The 20,666-nt window shown below is 60.8% G+C and overlaps 1 protein-coding gene across 10 annotated transcripts in view; it reads left to right on the top strand.

Moving 5' to 3' along the window:
• Positions 1-546: 546 nt before the first annotated feature.
• The window catches only part of IGSF9B (immunoglobulin superfamily member 9B), a 48,699-nt gene continuing 28,579 nt past the window's right edge, over positions 547-20,666 (top strand). For 8 of the 10 annotated variants that reach the window (XR_001873969.1, XR_001873970.1, XR_001873971.1 and 5 more), the window contains exons 1-12: positions 547-615; positions 8,204-8,401; positions 9,427-9,573; positions 10,997-11,148; positions 12,294-12,411; positions 13,193-13,334; positions 13,441-13,586; positions 15,923-16,065; positions 16,894-17,034; positions 18,292-18,408; positions 20,027-20,119; positions 20,233-20,383. Coding sequence is in view for 6 of the 10 variants with exons in the window: in XM_017809799.1 (XP_017665288.1) it covers positions 552-615; positions 8,204-8,401; positions 9,427-9,573; positions 10,997-11,148; positions 12,294-12,411; positions 13,193-13,334; positions 13,441-13,586; positions 15,923-16,065; positions 16,894-17,034; positions 18,292-18,408; positions 20,027-20,119; positions 20,233-20,383 (1,612 nt within the window). In the remaining 4 variants the exon portion in view is untranslated. The remainder of the gene's footprint in view (positions 616-8,203; positions 8,402-9,426; positions 9,574-10,996; positions 11,149-12,293; positions 12,412-13,192; positions 13,335-13,440; positions 13,587-15,922; positions 16,066-16,893; positions 17,035-18,291; positions 18,409-20,026; positions 20,120-20,232; positions 20,384-20,666) is intronic. The other 2 variants (XM_017809801.1, XM_017809802.1) reach the window with 1 other exon arrangement.

Below are 20,666 nucleotides of genomic sequence, written 5' to 3' on the forward strand. Positions count from 1 at the left end.
ACATCCGCGGACATGGAGCTGACATCGATCCGGTGCGGTGACACATCCGCGGGCGAGGAGCCGACACCGAGCGGCGCAGGGCACAGCTGTGCGCGGGGCCGCGGCGCTGCCCTGTCCGTGCCCGTGCCCGTGCCCGTGCCCGTGCCCGCGGCGGTGCCCGCCGCTCCCAGCAGTGCGCATGATACTGCGGCGCGGGGGCCCCGTGCGCGGCAACCCACCTTGAACCGGCCCGGGCCGCGCCGGCGGCCAATCACCGCCCACTCCGGCAGGGGCGCGGCCAATGGGCGGCGCGCGGGGGCGGTGCCGAGCCGCTAAAGGGCGCAGGCTTGGCTGCACCGCGCGGCGGAGCGCAGGTGCGGCGCGGGCATGGGCGCGGGCGCAGCGCAGGGCGGCCGGCCCTGAGCCGCCCCGGAGCCGCCCCTCGGGCCCCGAGCGCGCCGCCGGCCCCGCCGAGCCCTGCCCGGACACGGCCACCCCGGCCCGGCCCCGCCCCGCCCCGGCCGGGCCGCCCGGCGGGCGGAAGATGCTGCGCACCGGGGGCCGGTAGTACTATGATTTGGTATGTGGCCGCTTTGGTAGCAAGTGTGCTCGGCGCCCGCGGGCTGCCCGTCCAAGGTGAGTGCGGGGCCGCGGGGGTGTTGTCCGCCGGGGTTAGCCCCGGGGGACTGCGGGGCCGCCCTGTGCGTGCCCCCCCCCCTCCCCCTTCTTGTACCGGGTGCGGCGGGGGGGATGCGCATGGACCGGGAGGGATGCGCGCACCGGGGAGGGCATCGCGTCCCGGGCAGAAGGGGCGGTGGGGGAAGGACTGCGGCTGCGGAGGGGCTTTGCGAGGTTCGCGTCCTCCCCGTTGCCGGCGCGGGGACCGAGCTCTTCCCGCTGCGGCGGGGCGCTGGCGATTCCTTCATCCTCCGCTGCCGGGGGGGAGCCGGGAGCGCCCGGCGCATCCTCCCTCCGCAGGCGTTCGGCGGGGCTGGCCGTGACCTCCCCGAGGGCAGCGGCTGCAGCTGGGGAAGTTCGGGAAGCCGCGCTCTTCTCGGTGCGGCGGAGCCTCTGCCCAAGGGTTGGAAATTCCCTCTGGGAGAAGGCAAGCGGGTTGCGGGTCCTGGCGCGGGGCACGGCTGGCTGAGTGTCCCCCTTGATCAGGGATGGGAAAGCATTTCTCGCATCCGTGTTTTTTCTCTCGTCCTGGGGAAGAAGCGCCTGCGGCAGCGCCGAAGGGTGCGGGCAGCGTTTGCCCTTCCCTGCAAGGGTAGCCCGGCTGGGCAAGGAGAAATGCAGGAGAGATTCGTCTCCTTCCCCTGCAGCGCCCCGGCTGCGGCTTTGGGGGTGACTTTGCTCCCCCCCCGCCCGGCAGAGGCTGCCCTCCTTCCCCCCCCCACTGCAGGCTGGCTGCCGTGCTGGGGTAAACTGAGGCACAGGGTTGTCCAAGGTCAGGAGGGAGACGGCAGTGGGGAATAACCCTGATTTTCCTGCTCCGGCTTCTTTTCCTTCGGCTGCCAGCCCCCTCCCACCCCCCCGAGCCATCCCTGCAGGTAGAGGGGAGCAGCCTGCCGCTGGTGCAGCACCGTCCCCCATCTCTGCCGCTGGTTCCTCAAGGGGCACGGGTCATCCCAGCTACCCCGTGGTCCGTACCCGGGATGAGACGCAGGAGCTGTGCCCTGAGTGTCACTGTGCCCTGCCCATGGGGATGCAGTGGCTGCCGGCAGCAGGCGATGCCTGGCTGGCAGCCACCACCACTCCCCTCCCCGTGGCGGGGGGGAACGCCGGCTCGGCGGACACGGGTGGGCTGGGAGGGGGCACTGCCAGGGTACTGCAGTCCCCCCCAATTCACAGCACTCCTCGAGCCCACAGGGTCAGATCTGTACCATGCCACGGTCCCTTGGCACCCTCGCCTGGCAGCCGACTCCTTGGAGTCGGGGGGGGTGTGTCAGGATGGGGCTGTGCTTTTGGGGGGGCAGCATGGGGGCTGCCCCATCTGGGGGTACGTATCCCCTCTTCCCGAGCCGTGGCCGGCTGCTGCCTTCCTGAAATGCGTGCTGCAGTGTGGTGAGGCAGAGGTTTGCAGCAGCGGTTTGTGGAGGGATGCTCAGCCTGGGAGAGGAGCGGAGCAGCCGAGTTCAGCATTCGGGAACTTGGAAATACCCCGGAGCCGCCGGGATGGGGCTCCGGAAGCGGTGGCGGGGGTGGGTGGGCGCCGGGAACCCCCGGGCACGGGGGTGCTGTGCGTGTGGAGCAGCGTGTACGCGGTGAATGAGCGCGCCGTGAGTAATGCGGGGGTGGGCGCCGGCTGAGGGGGTGCTGTGGGCTGCCGTGGCCCCCGTGCAGGGCTGTGGGGAGATGGGGAGCCCACGGGGCTCACCCCAGCTGTATAACCCCTTAACCCCAGCGCTGTCCTCTCCTCCTGGGGGGCTGTCACCCTGAATTGCTTGGGGACAGGGCTTCAGAGCAGAGCTGGGGCTCGCCGTGCGCCGATGCCCTCACCGGGGCTTTTCCCCTTGCCGTGGCCTTCCTCCCACACTCCCTTCTCCTTGCCAAGCTGAGAAGCAGCAGCGCTGGCCCTGGGCAGCCCTCTTGCCTGGCTCTCCGAGGGCTTTCCAGGCATTAATCGGCTCAGAGGAGGAAGGAGGGTGCGTTATCCCTTCTTATGGAGTGGGGGAGGAGAGCCAGGACGTGACCGCACCGGGAGTGGGTGTCAGAGGAGGGATCCGGCCTCCTGGCATTCCCAGCAGTGCCGTCACACCGAGGGGCTTTTCCTCCCTCTCCCACGGGTGTGATGCTGTGGCACCACACGGTGAGTGGGGAGGCTCGTGGATCCGGCAGGCGGGTTTGCGGAGAGAGAATTTGGCTTTGCCAGCCCCAGGCGAGGACTCCTGTCAAGGAGGTTCCCTGGACACCACGGCGGGCGATGCTCCTGGCACTGACCTTGGCCGGTTGGAGCGGTTTGGCGCGGCGGTGCCGGCGCTGCATTCCCTGCTCGATCCCGGTGCAGAGCTCTTCCACACAAGGGATAGTGCCTCTTCGGCCATGGAGGGGTCTGGACTGGCAGCCGCCGGATTTGGCACGTGCGGCTTTGGCCCCACTCTCTTCTGGCAAGGCAATGGTTTGGCACCGGGAACGGCCAAGGGCATTGGCCCAGCTCCCGTTTCCATCGTTCCCTGGAGGATTTGTGCTCCTCTGGACCTGTTGGATGGGAGAGCGCGGGGCAGGGAGGGGTGTGAGCGTCTCGGTCGATGACTTGGCTTTGCCGGAGGGGTTTGGCAGTGGTGCTTTCCCGGCTCGGTTGCCTTTTGACTTGGAAGATGCTTCACTGGCGATGGGCGACCCCTGCAAGTTCCTCTCCGGAGCTGCACCAGGGTGGAACAGCTCCCATTCACCTCTAGTCCTTCGCCTTGGAGGTCGTGCCTTGAGGCTGGAAGAGAAGCCCTGCAGACGGGCAAGCAGTGGGTCCAGCCCTGTTCTGTGCCGATGGAGGATCCTTCCCTCTCCCTTTCCCTGCGGGAGGCATCTCCTGAGCTGGGAGCCCTGAGCGACCAGCTGGCCTTTGGAAAAACAACTCCCTTCCTCCCGCTCCACAGTGGAGAGGCTGGCGTTGGTGGGAGGGCTGCCTGAGCCAGGAACAGTGTGATTCAGGAGCTGCTGGTGGGCAGCTCGGAGCGCTGCCTGCATCCCAGTTTTCCAGGAAGGCTGTGAAGGCACTGGAGTAGTACATGCTACTCTGTGGAGAGGGCAATGGGCAGCCTGCCCATGGGTACTGGTGCTGTGTGGGGCTGGGCTGGGGGGCACAGCACCCTGGCAGTGCTTCCAGGTGCAGGAGGTCTCCTCTGGGATGGATTTGGGCTCCAGCCTCCCACTGCAGCAGCTCTCTCAGCCCTGTGGCATGCGAAGGGAGCTCTCGGGGAATGCACAGGTAGCTGCTGGTTGTTGCTGGGAGATGATGGTTCCCACGAGGCAGCTGCCATGTGGCACTTGGGGATGCTCTACTCCAGGTGGTGTTTAGAGGGAGGGGGCGCAGGGGACCCCCAGGTGGGAGTAGGGTGACTGCAGGGAAGTGATTTTCTCACTTGCCCCATCTCTGTGCCTCTCCGAGCACCATCCTGTGCTACCACGTGCTCACTGAGCTGCTGCCCAGCCAGGCATGTTCCCACCTGAGTCATTCCAGGGAGCAGGGACCCGCCATGGGGCTGTTGTGGGGCAGCACTCTGTGCATGCACACTCCCCTAGGGATGCCAGGGAAGCTGCCAGCCTGCATGGGGGTGGTGTTGGTGGTCCCACAGGACACCCCTTGTGCCAGGGACGGGGTTTAGAGTCACTGTCTCACTGTGAATGGGGCACTGAGCCACCCCTGACAGCAGCTAATCCTTCTCCTCGCTGGCCCCGTGTGACCTTGAGGCATGTCGCTTGACCTGCGCGCTGCCCTCCATCCATCTGGAAAATCGGGTTTAAAACGCAGGAATCGCGCTGAAAGCCCAGATGCTGCTTTCCAGCTGGGGGAGGGGGCGAGGGCTGCGCTCCGGGGCTGCCCCCCATCAGGGGATAGGCAGAGGCTTTTGGGGGGCTCTCAGTACCCCTGGCCAGGGAGGGGGGGATCGAGTTTGCAGGAGGGGGTGCAACCCCCCGAGATACTTGGGGGGGGCAGGTGTCCCATGCAGTGCCTTTACAGCGGGGTCCCTGCAGCACATTGTCCCTGTCCCCCCCACGGGCTGCAGTCGCCTCCCTCCTCGTTTCACAGCGATGGCTGCCTGCTCTCCTTCCCTGCTGGCCTCCATATGCCACGCTGGTGGCCTTGTCCTCAGAGATCCCTGCCATATCCCGCCTCCACCGATGTGAGCGGGATGTGTCAGAGCAGATCTCGTCTGTGCTCGGCAGGGAGGAGAGGTCCACAGGCTCGGGGGGACAGGGATGGGGATGAGTGCCTGGGGTAGGGGGGCAGTGCTGGAAGCAGATAGTGGTGCCTCCATGCTTGTTAGCAGGCTGCAAGGAGATAGTAGGTCACCTCTCTGACTCAGGGCATGGGTGTCCGCTGTCCTGGGCAGGACAGCCTTCCCAGGCATTGGTTCCTTTGGAAACCTGGTGGTTTCCAAACCATGGCCACCTCCTTGTCACAAAGCACCTGCAGGCAGGGTCCTGCTTTAGCGAGTGCACCTGAGATGCTGGTAGCCTTCAGCTTCACCGAGTCCTGTGTCACATTATGTCTCTGCCTTTGGGATGGGAGGAATTGGATGCCCAGATCCAGGTGAGGGTCTCCCCATCCCTGGCATCACCATCCTGGGGAGCCCCGTGGTGGCACCGTCTCTGTGGCAGCAGCCTTCCCTCCTCTCCCTTTGGGATGCTGTTCAACTCCACCTCCGCATCTTGTATTCTTGCCTCCTGGCACGCGGCGTGCTTTTATTTTCCCTGGATCTGCTTGGATGATGAAGCCTGTTGATTACTTGTTTTTCTTTACGAGGCATCCCCCAGCTTCACGTGAGCTCCCGCACCGAGGGGGATTCAGGGCTCCCATCCCTGCTGCTGCTCGCTGATGGCGACCGTATTTCCAAACTGCAGGTTAAGCCTTGAAGCCCCTCTGAACTTGGCTGGGAAGACCAAGCGGGTTTAAAAATACCCCGTCTATTTGTGCTCTGTTTCTTCTGGCGTCTGCGAGTTGTTTTCAAGCGTTTCCCTACAAATGTGGGGGTGAGAAACACTTTGGATCGAGAGCTGCAGCCTCCCATCGCTCGCGTGCCTTCTTGGCCTGGACTAGGCAGGAAAACCCGGTCAGGGCTGGGAGCGCGGGGTTGGGTTGGGAAGTTGAGGAGACCCAAAGAGGGTTTGTGAAGCATCTCCCCTTGCTTTCAGGCCTCTCTGGAAGCGGGGACAGGAGGGCACGGGGCGGTAGCGGGGCGGGTGGCAGCTGGGGAGAGCCGGGGGCCGGTTATCCGCCGTGGCTGCCAGTCGGCCGTGCGCGTGGGGAGGTGATGCTCAGCCGTGCGTGCAATTCCCCACCGGCCCTGCGATCAGACACCGGCGCTCAGAGCTGCCGGGGCTGACCTATTTTCCTACGCCCGGGCAGCCGTGGCCAGCCGTGGGTCCGGCGGAGCGGCTGGCTCGTCCCCTCCCCGGGGAACGTCACCCACTGCTTTGCTGGGGAGCCACTCAGGGGATCCTGGCGTCGCGTGACGCCCTGGCGCCCATCCCCGGGGTGTCTGGGTGGCCTCTTGGGCAAAGAGCTGCTCCAGCTGGGCAAGCGTCAGCATCCCAGGCTCCATTTGGTGTTGGGCTGGAAACCAAGATCCCGCCTTGGTGCGCCGGGAGCTGGTGGGCTGGGGCAGGCAGGGGGCTGGGGAAGGGGCTGCAGTGCTGCCCTCTCCATCCTCTGCTGTCGGTGGAAGGAAGGCTGTGGCTTTGCAGGCAGTGAGGTGCTGGGGACCCGCTCGCTCGGGCAAGGCGGCCGGCGAAGCGCGTCCTTGGATGCTCTTGAGCAGCACGTGACAGGCGCTGTCCCCGATCGGCGCAGGAGGACCATGGGCAGGGAGGGGGCTTCCAGCTTTGCAGCGCAGCCCCCCTCCCAGGCCCGGGATGGGCGCAGCGGGGTCAGGACGGGCTCTAACAGCTCTGTGCCGGGGCGGCAGGGGAGGGCTGACACCGTCCCTGCTGACAGGGTGCGAATGTGAGCTCGTTGGCGATGCAGCGATAACGAGGGATGGAGAGGTGTGAGAGTGTTGTCGGCGTGGTGCAAAGCGGGGTGCGCGTGTGTGCATGCACAGTGCACGTGTGTGCTCAGCGATCCCCCCTCCCCGGCGGGGTCCAGGCGGCTCTGGGGCTGTGCAGGACCCCCCTAGCCGGGCCGGGTGCCTGCAGTGGGCGTGTAATGCAGCGTCGGCTCCTCGCAAAGCTCTCAGCTCTGCACCCCGGCCTCACCTGCCCCGCTGCCACCAGCCAGCCCTCCCAGTTGAACGGGCGCCGGTGCCCAGTTTGCTGGTGGTGTGGGGGCTAAGGACACTTGGGTGACCGTCAGGCTGTGACCCTCTGCGGTGGCACGCCGTGCGTGTGCCCTGTGAGAGCCGCGACCGGCTCTGCCCGCTGCCCTTCCCACGGGGACACTCGGCTGGTGGGCCCGTGGGGTGGCACATCACGGGCCTCTCGCCGGTACGCGCTTGTGCCAGAGCCAAAAATAGCCGGTGATGCTCGGCTCCCGCGGCGGGGAAGCGGTGATGTCACTCGCCGCCAATCACCGGCGGCCCCGAGGAGCAGCGCGGAGGAGTGGGAACGTGCTTCCCCGAGCATCCCTCCCCGAGCATCCCCCCGGAGCAGGCGGCAGCCGCGTGTGCCAGGAAAATGGGGGGCCCTTCCTTGATGGGAAGGGAGATGTGGGTCTGAACCTAGTTTTGGGGACCCCCCCTCTTTGGCTTCCCCCCAGCCCTGGGTTTCCCTTTCTCTCCCTTTCCGAACGCTGTGCTGAGGATGCAGCTTTGCTGCTGCTGGCAGAGCAGGATGACGCCAGGCTGCAGCGAGCAGGGCGGCACAGCCGGGGTGGAGCAGCCTCGGAGCTGAGACCAAAGTCCCCTGTAATTACCCAGCTGGGAGGAGCAGGGTGACAGACCTGACGTGCAGGTCGCAGCCGGGTTTCAGGCTCGGGGCTCTCAGGGATGCCCGAGGACACGTGTACTTGGCTGGAGCATCGCTGCTCCAGGGGCTCAGCCCACCCTGGCAGCTGCAGGAGAGCTGGGTCACTGGGCTGGCACATCAGAGCTGTGGTCAGTGGTCCCTGCATGCTTGCTGGAAGATGTAAGGGCACAAGCATGGCTGCTAAAAGCAGCCTTTCCCCTGCCATAGGGACATGGGGTAGCCCTGCTGGTGCTGGTAGATGGGGAGCAGTGCTAGGCATGCTCTGTGCCCCCCTCTGCTGAGAGCAGGGGGTCCCCAAAACCCCTGCGGGGTCTCAGGGCAGCACCCTTGCCCTGGTGCAGAGATTGGGAAGCTGTCCTGGAGCAGTGAGTGCTAATGGCCCCTTTCATGTGTCTTGTGGTGGCTCAGGGTGGCCCTGGAGCTGAGTGGAGGAGCTTGGGGACTCCCTCTTGGTTTTGGAGATCCAGGGGCTGCCCTCAGTGGAGACAGGCAGCTGGGGACAGGCATCTCCTTTGCTGTGGCTCTCCTGGGGGTCCCAGTCTGATGCTGGGGTCCAGCAGTGGGATCAGCCACAGTTTGTTCCTTCGCCCCCTCGCAGGTGCCCTCGGCTCGAGGGAGGAGCCCGAGTTCGTGACCGCTCGCGCTGGCGAGAGCGTGATCCTGCCATGCGACGTGATCCACCCGCTCACGGGACAGCCCCCTCCCTATGTCGTGGAGTGGTTCAAGTTCGGCGTCCCCATCCCCATCTTCATCAAGTTTGGGTTTTACCCTCCCCATGTCGACCCAGAGTATGCCGGTGAGTCCTGGGGGCGCAGGGGGACGGGGGGGGACGTGCCAGGTCCTGGCCGCTGGCGCAGCCTGGGATGCACAGCTCCGCTCCATCCGTTCCTCCGTCGGAAACCACGCGGGCTCTGCCTCTCGTTGCTCGCTTTCCACCCAGTTGGTTTTAATTAAGCAGCAGCGTTAGGAAGCCAGCTGGGCTGCGTGGGACGGGAGCAAGCGAGGCAGAGAAACCCAGGGTGACGCGTGGTGGCGGTGGCTGCTGCCGCTGCGCCCCGGAGCAGCTGTGAGCCTGGGGAGGGACCCTGGGGGGATGGAGCCAGGGCCACGTGCCGGGCGGAGGTGACAGGTTGGAGCTGCAGAGCCCATGTGGCCGCTCGCCAATGTGCCGCCTGTGACACGTGGCCGGTGTCCTCTGGTGGGGGGTGTGACCCGGGGACCAGCCCTGAGGAGGCTGGTGTGGTGGGGCAGGCCCATTTTGGTATCTCATTCCCTGGTGAGCGCTGTCCTGGGGATCTTCCTTGGGTATTGCAGGGCTCTCTGCCCAAATTGTTCCCTGAGAAATGCTGCAGCAGCAAAGATGCACCACTCAGGCAGGGCTGAGCCCTGCCAAACTCAGCTCATGAATGAGCAGTGCCACAACCTGGTGGTGGAGGTTTGGACTGGTTTGCTCCTGACCCATTTTTTTTTTTTTGGGGGGCTGTGCACCGGGTCAGCTCAGGGCCGCCCTGCTTTTTGGGAGTCTCCCAGGCCAGGGAAGGCTTTGGGGCACGCCTGCATGCCGGCTGTCCCGCCGCCAGCCCCCGGCTGGGAGCAGAAGGCCGGTGTCACTGCGGGCAGACGCCGCTCGAGGCACCTTACCTGGCCGTGGCAGCTTGGCTCTGCCATCCCCAGACGGGCGAGTGTGTCACCGGCTGGCCGTGACCAGGAGGCTCCACCAGCCCCCAAACCGGGGCGGGACGGGGTGTCCCCTGCGGCAGCACCTCGGGGGGCTGCCCCGGTGTCGGGGGGCCGTGGAGCTGATGTTGTGCTCTCCCACAGGCCGGGCCAGCCTGCACGACAAAGCCTCCCTGCGCATTGAGCAGGTGCGCTCCGAGGACCAGGGCTGGTACGAGTGCAAAGTGCTCATGCTGGACCAGCAGTACGACACCTTCCACAACGGCAGCTGGGTCCACCTCACGGTGCAGGGTGAGCGGTGCCAGAATGGGATTTCGGGTGGATGCCGGGTTTCTGATGGATGCTGGACCTCAGCAGCACCTGTGCCTCGCAGACACAGGAGCCTGGAGCCGTCCAGGCTGGCCACGACTTCAAAAGGGACAAAGTTTTATTAGGGATTCCTCAGTTTAATTGCGTGGAGCTTGTTTAAAGGAGAGACATCAAGAACAGGGGCTGGGAACGAATCTCCTCTCAACAAACAGATCAGAAAATCAAATCTTTGTTTTCTTGAAATTCAGATTTACTCAAATTACTTTTTCATTTTATTAAGGCCGTATATTAAACTAATTAGCAAATTGTCATTCTGCACATCGGGAGAGAGATCTTTATTTTTAGCCCGGCAGCAGGGCTGTGCCTCTCCTGCTGCAGTGGGGTGGCTGGAGAGGAGATGTGGGCACCGGCAGCTCCTTGCTGGTATTGCCTTGACCTTGAGCAATCAATTTAACCTTTGGGGGGATGGCATGGAGCAGAGCCACCTAATTGAGCCCAATTAGTGAGCAGGAGCTTTGCAAGCGGGGCTGTGCAGGCCACCAGCCCCATCCCTGCCTGCTGCCCTGCCTGCCGTTTCCTGCTTTCCCCCTGCCTGCTAATGAGCTCCGAGGGTTTGGGAAAGAGGGAAAGAGAAGGAGGAGGAGGATGGTGCATGGTCCACCTCCACCACGTGTACAGATCCTGCAAACCGCCAGCTCAAGAGACTGGAAGTGGCCCCAGATGCCCTGTCCCTCCTCTTGGCAAAATGGGGCATTTTGGGGGTTTTATACAGCACAGGGTGTGCAGGGGCTTAATAACAATATAATAACCATAATCCTTCCAGCTCGAGGGATTGCTTTCAGGGTGAAGGCTGTGGCTTTCCCCCAGCGCATTACAACGCTTAATTTTCTTAGGGGGAAAATAAAAATCATTTGGGGAGAAACAAAATATAATTCTTTATTTTTTCCTTTTTCCCCGAGCAGATTAAATTGCCAACCTGTCTTCCTCTAAAGTGGGCTTTAACAACCGCGGGTAATTAGGGGCGGGCTGTAATCCTGCCAGCCTCTTTCATCAGGAAGGAGCCTTTCGATCTGCACTGCGGTGTTTTCCCATGTTTTGACAAGAGCGAGTTAATGTGCAGCGAGGGGGGGGGACGCGGTGCCGTGCCCCGGAGCTGGTGGGGAGGAGAGGGGACAGGGCTGGGGTGCGGTGTGGCAGCCCTTGGTCGGTGTCCCCAGGGACAGCTGCTGTGAGAGCCGCTGTCATCCCCGTCCCTGCAGCCTCGATCGCTTTTGGGGTGGTCTCAGCCCCGCTGCGAGGATGTTTAGGGTGTCCCTGGTGTGCAGGCAGCTGCCCCTCTGTCCCTGTGCCCCCCCGGAGCCACAGTGGAACTGGGGGGGTCACGGTGGTCTCCTGTGCCCCGCAGCTCCCCCCACCTTCACGGAGACCCCGCCGCAGTACGTAGAGGCGAAGGAGGGCAGCAGTGTCACCCTGACCTGCATGGCGTTCGGGAACCCCAAGCCCATCGTCACCTGGCTGAGAGAGGGAGACCTTTTGGGTGACAATGGCAAGTACCAGGTAGGTGGCAGGGGACGGGGTCTCTGGTGGGGGCTGCTGTGGGGACTCCTGGGGTCCCCGCTGGCAGGGACAGTATCGACAGGACTATGGCGGCGGCAGCTCCGCCGCGCCTGGAGCCAGACATGCTTTCTCAGCACTTTTCCATGCTGAAATGCCCATTTTCCCCCTCCCCATCCCTGCTGAGCAGCAGCTTGTAATGCTGGCTGCCCTTGGGTGAGGGCTGGAGACCCCCCCAGGTGCTTGGGACAGCCCTACTCCTACACCCGAGCTGCTCCCTGTGGACCCATCCCAGGGGCTGGGACCCTGGAGATGGGATGGGGGCTGCAGCCTGGGGATGTGTGTCCTCCAACAGGGATGGATGCAGGAGGGGTTTGAGCAGGGAGGATTTCCCCTCCTCCCCTCCCCTTCAGGACACTTTTTGCATCCCAGAGGCTCCCAGGCAGAGATTCCCCCCTGAGCTGTAATTGGTAAATCAGGCATTGGAATCAGCGCAGGCACTAATGAGAGTAATTAGGAATCATTTGTTACTAATTGAAATAGAAGGATGAGGCAGAATAAGGTGGGGGGGAAGCCTGGCTGGGAGGGCTCCCTGTGCATGGGGGTGCTGCTACCCCGAGGGTGATGGTCCCATATCCATCCCTCCTCTGTTGTGTCCCCGAGGGGCAACCTGTCCACTCCTCTTCCAGCTGTGAGGTGTCCCTATGGGGGGAGGACAGTGGCCAGGCTGGGGTCTCCCCCTCACTTCCCACCTCAGCAGTGGGGCTGGTCCCTGGGGAGCAGGGAATGCTCTAACGAGGCATCCTTCTCCTTCTGAAGCACCCCGAGGTGCCGGGGCGCTTGGCAGGAGCAGTTTGGATCCTGCTGCCTGCCAGTCGCTTCTCCGGGAGATAAACGCGTTGCGATGGTTATTTATTTATTTTATGGTTTATTTTTTTTCCTTCCCTTCCCCTTGGCGTCGAGCAGAAACGCGTGTGTTGGTTTATTAATATCCGAAGCCTTGCAGAGCGGGGAAACCCGTCTCTCATCCGGCCCTAAAAGCACCGGCAGCTCCCTTGCCGTGGGAAGCAGGGAGGGAGGGTCTTCCCCCATCTCCCTGGGGGGGGGTCCCTGCCCACGCTCCAAGGGTCTTCCCTTGTTGTTCCCAGGTGAGCGACGGGAGCCTTACGGTGCTCTCCATCAGCCGGGAGGACAGAGGTGCCTACACCTGCCGGGCGTACAGCATCCAGGGGGAGGCCGTGCACACCACGCGCCTGCTCGTTCAAGGTGAGCCCTTCCAGCCCCTCAGCACCCCCCCAGGAGCACTGGGAATGGGGACACGTGGACCACAGGGATGCGGTGCCACCCCAAGGCCTCTGCGCTTGGCACCGTGCCGGCTGCCCCCGGGCTCCGCATCCCGGTTCGGAGGATGGAGGAATGTCCTTAATTGGGCTGTGGCGGTGGCTGTGCTGTCCTGACGAGCAGCCAGGCCCCGATGGCAGCTCGGTTTTGTTGGGGAAGCGGGGAAAAGATTGAGGCTGTCATGAAGCGCCTCGTCAGACAGCGGTGATGCATGACAGGCCTCCTGCTCCGCGCTCCCGCTCTTATTAAATAAATCTTTAATTAGGTCAACAGCTACCGGCGCAGAGGGGAGAGCGGGGTGTCCTCTGCTCTGCTTTTGTGGCAGTGGTGAACTGCTGGCTCCTGGCAGTTTGCAGTGCTCTCCCCCTCCCTGGATTTTTCCCGTGGGTGATGCTATTCTGGAGAAGTGCTCGGGATGAAGTGAGGCGTGTGTTTGTGTGCCCTGAGAGAAGCAGAGCCGTGCACCACAGGCATGGACCCCATCCACAAAACTGTAGAGATTAGGGAAAAGGTTGGGAATAACAGGGTCACTGTGGCCCTCAGTCAGTCCCTGCACCCTGTGATCCCAGGGAATCAGTGCCAGCTCTGCCCCAGAGCCCTCCAGCAGCTCCCAGCCAACAGTGCTGTGATGGAGCTGAGCCTGAGCAACCTTTGTGGGGACACCTTTAGAGGTGGGGGTGACACTTTCCTCTTCCCCCTCCTCCAGGACCTCCCTTTATTGTTTCCCCTCCGGAGAACATCACAGTCAACATCTCCCAGGATGCGCTCTTCACCTGCCAGGCCGAGGCGTACCCCGGGAACCTCACCTACCTGTGGTACTGGGAGGAGGAGAACGTCTACTTCAAGAAGTGAGTTGGCACCTGGCCTGGCAGCTGGGAGTTGTGCCAGGAGCTGGGATTGTGCTGGGCGTTGCCCTGGGCCTCCCAGTGATCCTCCTCTCCTCTTCTCTCGCAGCGACCTGAAGTTGAGGGTGCGGATCCTGATCGACGGGACGCTCATTATTTTCCATGTCAAGCCAGAGGATTCTGGAAAATACACCTGTATCCCCAGCAACAGCCTGGGCCGCTCGCCATCAGCCTCTGCCTACCTGACAGTGCAGTGTGAGTGTGGGGATGGGGCTGGCATTGGTAACATCTGCCTCTGAGGCAGCCCCAGAGGCTCTGTTGTCCTGGTGTGATCCTAAGAGAATCGGGTTAATGCGACAGCAGCCTTTGGATGAGCGTGGAATCACCCTCAGCAGAAAGCTGAGAGCATCCCACATGGATGTGGGAGAGAAGAAAGCAAATGGTCTGAAATGGTCTGAGCATCCTGGGTGACACTGCTGAGCTGGGGCAGGTGTCCACCTTTGTGGGTTTTGTCTAGGTGAGCATCATATCCCACCGCTGCTGCCGACGCTCTGCCCTCATCCTGCTGGGAAGCACCGGATCAGGGCTCTCGGTCTTGTACTTGTTGGTGTTTATTGTGGGGGCTTGTTCCCATGGTGTGGCTGTTCCGCGAGCTCCGCAGCCTTGTGTGTCACATTTTTCAGGCGGTAACTGATCTAAACAGGCGGAGGAGAAAGGGCTGGAGCAGGAGTGCTGCTTCCCACGCCTGTTCTCCCGGGATCCCCGGGCGGTAATGGGTAGTGTGCCACCGGCGCCTCGTGGCATTCGACAGTAATGGCCTCAATTGCCGCCGCTCACAATTGCAATATTGCTCTGCTGTAAAAGACTGTGGCGCTTTTATTTCATAATGAAAGACGGGCCTGAGCAAAGTGGGCTCATGGCTCGGGTTTTCCAGGCTGACGTAGAGCTGCTGCCTCTAGACCCGGTGCCGGTTAGTGGGGAGCCACTGTGAGAAGGGCTGGGAGGTCCTGTTGCTTCCCTGTGGGGCAGAGCGGGCAGGGGGATGGTGTGAGTTATGCTGTGCCCAGGCAGAGGCCTGATTTGGGGCTTGGATGTGCCCGGCTGGGCGGCTCTTGGGAAAGCCTGTGGCCTCAGGCCATTAAATCTGCCCTGCTGCTAATCCAGGACCGCTTGTCAGGGCTGATAGCTGTTAAAAATAGCTCTAGTGGCAGGAGAAACAGCGTTTGGACAATCTGCCGTTCAGGCGCACAGGGAGGGGTGCTTGGCTCTTGGTGCCACAAACCCTTTTCCTCCTGAGCAAACCTCGTCCATGTGGGGGCTGATGCCTCGGGAAGGAGCTTCCCACCCACCGGAGCGGATGGGGACACATCTCTGGGTCATTAGTGAGCCGGGCTGGCCCCCGGCCAGTGACCTAGTAGTGAAAGGCTCGATCCCATTACCCTCTCCCGCGCTGCTGGAGTCCTTGATTACATTTCCTAAGAGGTGGAGTTAAGCGGAGGGGGGTAAAGCCTGCTCCATATGCAGCACTCAGCAATCTGGGTTACGGTGCCACTGCCGGGGGCACACGGTTTGGGGGGGTGGATGGGGTGATACGTTTCAGCAGGGAGGGAGAATATCTCCCAAATTTTGTCTTTTTAACCCCAAGAAAGCAACAAGGAGAGGGCACCCCCACGTCCTCCATCCTTTCCTACTAAGCACCTTGCCTTTAAGCCCCCACTTTGTGTTGGTGCTGCACCCCAAAAAAACCACCTTCATCCCTTAATGCAGCATAAGACCCGTCGGGATTTTCCCATAACCTTGCGCTGCCGGTGTCTAGACGAGATTGTGGAAATACTCACTCTTCTTATTAAAAGTAACTTTTTTTTTTTTTTTTTCAAAAGCTTCTTATTAAAGAAAGTCTAGATTCTCTCCAACCCACTCGCACTTAATTAAAAAGCTCTTAGAAGTGCTGTTAATGACACATTCTAGACTGGAGGATTGCGAGACACCTCTCTGTGTGGGTGGTGCAGCATGGGGGGGGGGGTTTAAGATATGTGTTTTAAGGTTTTTGCATCTTGGAAAGGGTGGAGGTGTTTGGTGTTCAACATGACCCAGCCTTGATGAGGCACGAGCCACGAGGACAAGCAGATATAGGCGGTGAAGGGCTCATGGCAGCCTGGACATGGGTCTCTTTGACCATCTTGGATGCTGCTGTTAGTGTATTTTAAGGCTTGAGAGTTGAAATAGTTTTGGTTCCTGGTGTTGGGTGTGTGTCACACCTTGCACGTGTGTCCCACTGTGATGGAGCAGCTTGGGCTTCAGCAGGATGCAAGTTGGTGTGGAATTAGGAGCAGGCATATCTCATATTTCTTCATAAATGCAATTCTTAATGAGCCCCGGGTAGGAACACCCTGGGCATTGGTAAAGCCTCCCAGAAATGCCAGGTATTACAGTGGATTTGTGTGTAGCAAGGCTGGAGATAACAGCCTGTGGGAGCCAAGGTGGTGCTGGGTTTGGAGTTCATTACAAAAGTGGTGTAGATCCTCTAAAGCCAGGCAGGGGGGAGAGATGGGCTCTTTCCCCGTGCTAACGTGGTGCTGCTGCTCTCCCAGATCCTGCCCGTGTGGTGAACATGCCCCCCGTCATCTACGTTCCCATCGGGATCCACGGATACATCCGCTGCCCGGTCGAGGCAGAGCCCCCGGTCACGCTGGTCAAGTGGAACAAGGACGGGCGTCCCCTGCGAATCGAGAAGGTAACGAAGCCCCCGGGGAGGGACAAAGGGGGATCGGACCCTCATGTCCTTGGGAATCCCTGGTGAGCACCACCAGGCACCCTGTGGGTCCGGCCTGGCTGTCAGGTGAAAAGAAGCCCCATGGGTGGGATGACTCTGCTTTTCCTTATCAGCTGTGGGCAGAGTTAATTCAGGTTTTTGTGCAGAGCCCTGTGGACACAGTGTCTCCCAGACCTAGTGCCTGCTTCCCCCTAAAGTCGCTTCCTGATGGCCCTGGTTTATTTTTCCAATGGCAACGGATGGTTAAAAGGCCCTTTTAACAAGTCTCTGTCTTCCTCCAATCACAGTCTGAGCAAGGATATTGGACATTAAATATTTAAAGAAAACACTCAATATTTTAAATTTTTTGCTTAAATATTAATGACTTGAAGTTTTAAGTCCATTTAAATCTGTTGCTGCTGTGGCTTCCTGGTCCTTGGTGCCCTCAACCCCTCGGCTGGAGTTGTCTTGTCCACTCCAGGACAAGTTTTATTTAGGGTTAGATTCTGATCTTAAATTTTTTGGGCTACATGAAGAAGCCTGGCTGTGTGTAGGGAGGAGAGTGCCTTCAAGATAAACCCGCTGGGTGCATACAGAGCAGGACAACCCTTCCCTGGAGGGCTGTGTTTGGATGGGCTGATCTTGCCCACGTTTCCTCTCTCTGCAGTTGAGGAGATGCTGGGAATGGGATTGGGTGTCTCCCAGGGATGTGACAGCCGCCCTGGGCGTGGGTGGGGGGCTTGGCTGAAGGGAAAATAACAGGCTGTGGTGGGTGTAGGATCAGTCAGTCCCTCGCTCTCCCTGCTGCAGTATGCTGGCTGGAACCTGCTGGAGGACGGGTCGATCCGGATAGAGGAGGCAACTGAAGACGCTCTCGGCACTTACACCTGTGTGCCTTATAACGCCCTGGGTACGATGGGCCAGTCTCCCCCTGCCCGACTGGTACTGAAGGTAACCTGCCAAAATCCGGTGTGTTTGCCATGAGCGGTGTCCTCCTGGGACACTGCTGTGAGGGGGACAGCAGAGGCTTGAGGGTGAAGGTGTGTCTGTGCTCTGGTTGGAGATGTGCTTCCCACCAGGACAGGCAAACCCTGAGGGCACCCTGTCTGGTGTAGCTGGAATGATCCTGCTGGAGCAGCAGCACGGATTTGAGCACGAGCTGGATCAGCTGGTGTAAGATAATATAAATTATCGGCTGGTGCGAGAATATAAGGCTCTGGTAGTGCTGGGCGAGGGTGGTTTGAGGAAACCTCTCCCTGGGATGGCCTTTTTGCCAACAAAACACTTAGCCCTGCTGGCCTGGGCTTGGGTTCTGGAGGATTTTAATAAATGGATGATTTGAGCTCCACGTGCTCCGGCTGCGTGCAGAGCCTGGGGCACGCTGGGCTCCCAGCACAGTTCCTGGTGCAGCTGGGGTGGGAGCTGCTGCCTCTTCCTTCCCTGAACAAGAAGTCCTGTGCCTGTGAGCAGCAGTGATTCATGGTGTCTCTCTGAGGTTCACATGAGAACGCTTTTTGTACCAGACACACACATCCGCTGGGGCGGCTGCCGAGGCGAGGAAATCAGGTTGATGTCTGATGTGGTGTGGGTGGTTTTTTTCCTGTTTTAAGGAAGTAAAAACCCAGATGCTGTTCATCCTGGAGAAGAGGAGGTTGTGTGGAGACCTCACAGCAGCCTTCCAGTATCTGAAGGGGGCCAACAAGGAAGCTGGAGAGGGACTCTTCATCAGGAACTGTAGTGCTAGGACAAGGAGAATGGGTTCAAACTGAAAGAGGGGAAATTTTGGCTAGATATACAAAAGAAATTCTTCTCTATGAGGGTGGTGGGGCCCTGGCACAGATTGCCTAGAGAAGCTGTGGCTACCTGGAAGTGTCCAAGGCCAGGTTGGACAGGGCTTGGAGCAACCTGGTTTCATGGAAGATGTCCCTGCCCATGGCAGGGTGTTGGACTAGATGGTCTTTAAGGTCCCTTCCAACCCAAACCATTCTGTGGTTCTGTGATTCTCTGCCCTAGTGCAGTGTTTTTTTGGAGACAACCTCCCTCCAGGTGTATAGTTTGGCGCTTCCTCAGCACACGTTCTCCACGCAGCTTTCCTTGCAACGCCTCAAGCTTATCCAAATCAGGGATTTGGTTGGTTTGGAAAAGGGCCTGTTTTGGTGATGGGAGTTGGGGTGGGCTGACACTCCTTGTTTTTTCCCTTGGCTGCAGGACCCCCCCTATTTCACGGTGCTACCAGGCTGGGAGTACAGACAGGAGGCAGGGAGGGAGCTGTTGATTCCTTGCGCTGCTGCCGGAGACCCCTTTCCCATCATCGCCTGGAGAAAGGTACCCGGCCTGCCAGACAAATCTGCAGTGCCTTTGGCTTTTGGTGAATATTGCAGACAGAGAAGCCACACTCTGTCCCGGTAAGAACAAACTGCAGGTACAGCTGCTTCGCTTTGGGCTGAGCCACTGCCGTCCTGTCCCGCAGGTGGGTGGGGGAAGCCCGGCTTGTGGCCACCGAGTGCTGTAATCCCGGGAAACCGTCACGGCAGCATCCACAAAGCTGAAACACTGCTCCCACCCCCGGCCTCCCCTTCCTCTTCCTCGCCAGCACTGCCCACAGGACACCTTCCTCCTTGCCTGGGTGTGAGGTGGTCACTGGCAGGACGTGGCAGCCCCGGCGATGCCGCTCTCATGGCACAGACCTCCCATGGATGGGACACCAGAGCACGTCAGGGTGTCCAGCAGCAAGTCCAGGCAAAGGGCTGGACCAGTCAGCAGCTGTTTTGCTGCCCCACGACTTGAAAGACCCTGGGAAGAAGCTGTTTTAGTGCTGCTGGACTGGATATAATGACTTCAAGATGTCCCTTTTCATAGAGCAGGGTGTGGTGGCACAGTCTCTAGGCCTCCTGCAGCCTTCCCTTTGCTTCCCACCTTTACTGCTCCCATAAGAAAGCTGTACAGGAGACCTCCTGGGCTCTGTGCCCCCTGTCAGGATCTCATTCCAAGTCTCCTGTCCCCTTCTAAGGGTTCCTGAGAGTGAGCAAGGTCCCAGTGTCACCCACTGGGCACCGTCCCCAATCCCTGTGGCATGAGATGCTGAATCTCTGAGCCCCTTTTACCAGCACTAGGAGGACCATGACGTGCACAGCTTGCAAGTGCCCTGCCTGAAGCCTGTTGGCTGTTTAGTCTTTTTCTCCACCTTATTTTAGTTTCCCTCCCTCATCAGTCTCATTCAGGTTTCTTTCCAGTCCTGCTTGTGCCTTCTGATGGTCCTCCCCATATTGGGGGGATAAGCCCAGGGCCACAAACTCCAGTCAGGGCTGGCTTGGACTGGGCTTGGTTTCCCAGTGGCAGAAGCAAACTCCTTTGCTCCCCATCAGCCCACCAGCGCTGACCAGTCTCTTGAAGGACTCCTGGGCTTGGCAGTGGTTACCCCATGTGCCCATCGGCTCCTCTGCTCCTCCTGCTTGGCATCAGCCCGTGGGTCCTGGTGTTGATCAGCAGAGACTCCCACATGAAGAACAGTTGAAGAGGACTCTGGCCAACGTGGGGTTTGCACAACTTTGGCAGATGGGCGTGGACAAGTTTTTACAAGATCCATCTTTCTGCTCGGCTTCAGAGATTCCAGGCACCTCCACACCCGCCACCTTCCCACATCCCCATGGGGCCTTTGCTGCCCAGACCTCTGACACGAGCAGTCCTGCCTCTCATCTGCTGCTGTCTGAGGCTGAGGGGCAATTTGGGCATCTCCTGGGGCAGACAGTGCCTTCCCCAGCCTGGGAGGGTGTCTGCTGGGGTGGCCGGTGCACCTTCGTCCCGCAGCAGTTTCAGCTTTGGATGCTGGAGGTTGAGCCCTGGCGCAGGGCTCGCTGTCCGTGCGAGTGCCGTGGGGGTTTCCGCTGGTGTGTGAGTGCTGAGAGCAGCCTCCCTGACGCATGCCTCTCGCGTTGCCCCTCAGGTCCTCTCGGAAACGGGGGAACCGTCTGCCTTGCCACGACCGGAGAGACCGGATCCCCTGCCGGTGGCCGGCGGTGTCCCCTGGGCCGCGCAGGTAGCTTAGTGACCCCGCCGCCGCCTCGCCCTGCCCCACAACCCGCTTCTGAGTCGTGGTTTTTGTTTTTTCCTCTCTCTTTGCCCGGCTCCCCACCCCGCTCCTTGCCCAAGGTAGGGAAGCCCAGCAGGAGCAAGCACAACACGCTGCCCGGCGGCACCCTGCAGATCCGCTCCCTCGGCAAGGACGACCACGGAGAGTGGGAGTGCGTCGCCACCAACATCGTCGCAAGCATTACTGCCAGCACCCACCTTACCGTCGTAGGTACGGGCAGGGAGGGGAAGGGGCCCTGGGTAGAGCCCCCCAGGCAGCCTGTTGGCAAGGCAGGAGGTGGGGATGCTCCCTGTGAAGAGAACTGTAGTGATGGGACAAGGGGGAATGGCTTCAAACTGACAGAGAGAGGGTTTAAACAAGATATTGGGAAGATATTCCTTACTGTGAGGGCGGTGAGGCCCCGGCACGGGTTGCCCAGAGAAGCTGTGGCTGCCCCAACCCTGGAAGTGTTAAAAGCCATGCTGGACAAAGCTTGGAGCAACCTGGTCTAGTG

This window comes from Lepidothrix coronata, unplaced genomic scaffold, assembly GCF_001604755.1.
Source record: "Lepidothrix coronata isolate B3197 unplaced genomic scaffold, Lepidothrix_coronata-1.0 Scaffold27, whole genome shotgun sequence".
In the NCBI taxonomy this organism is placed as follows: Eukaryota; Metazoa; Chordata; class Aves; order Passeriformes; family Pipridae; genus Lepidothrix; species Lepidothrix coronata.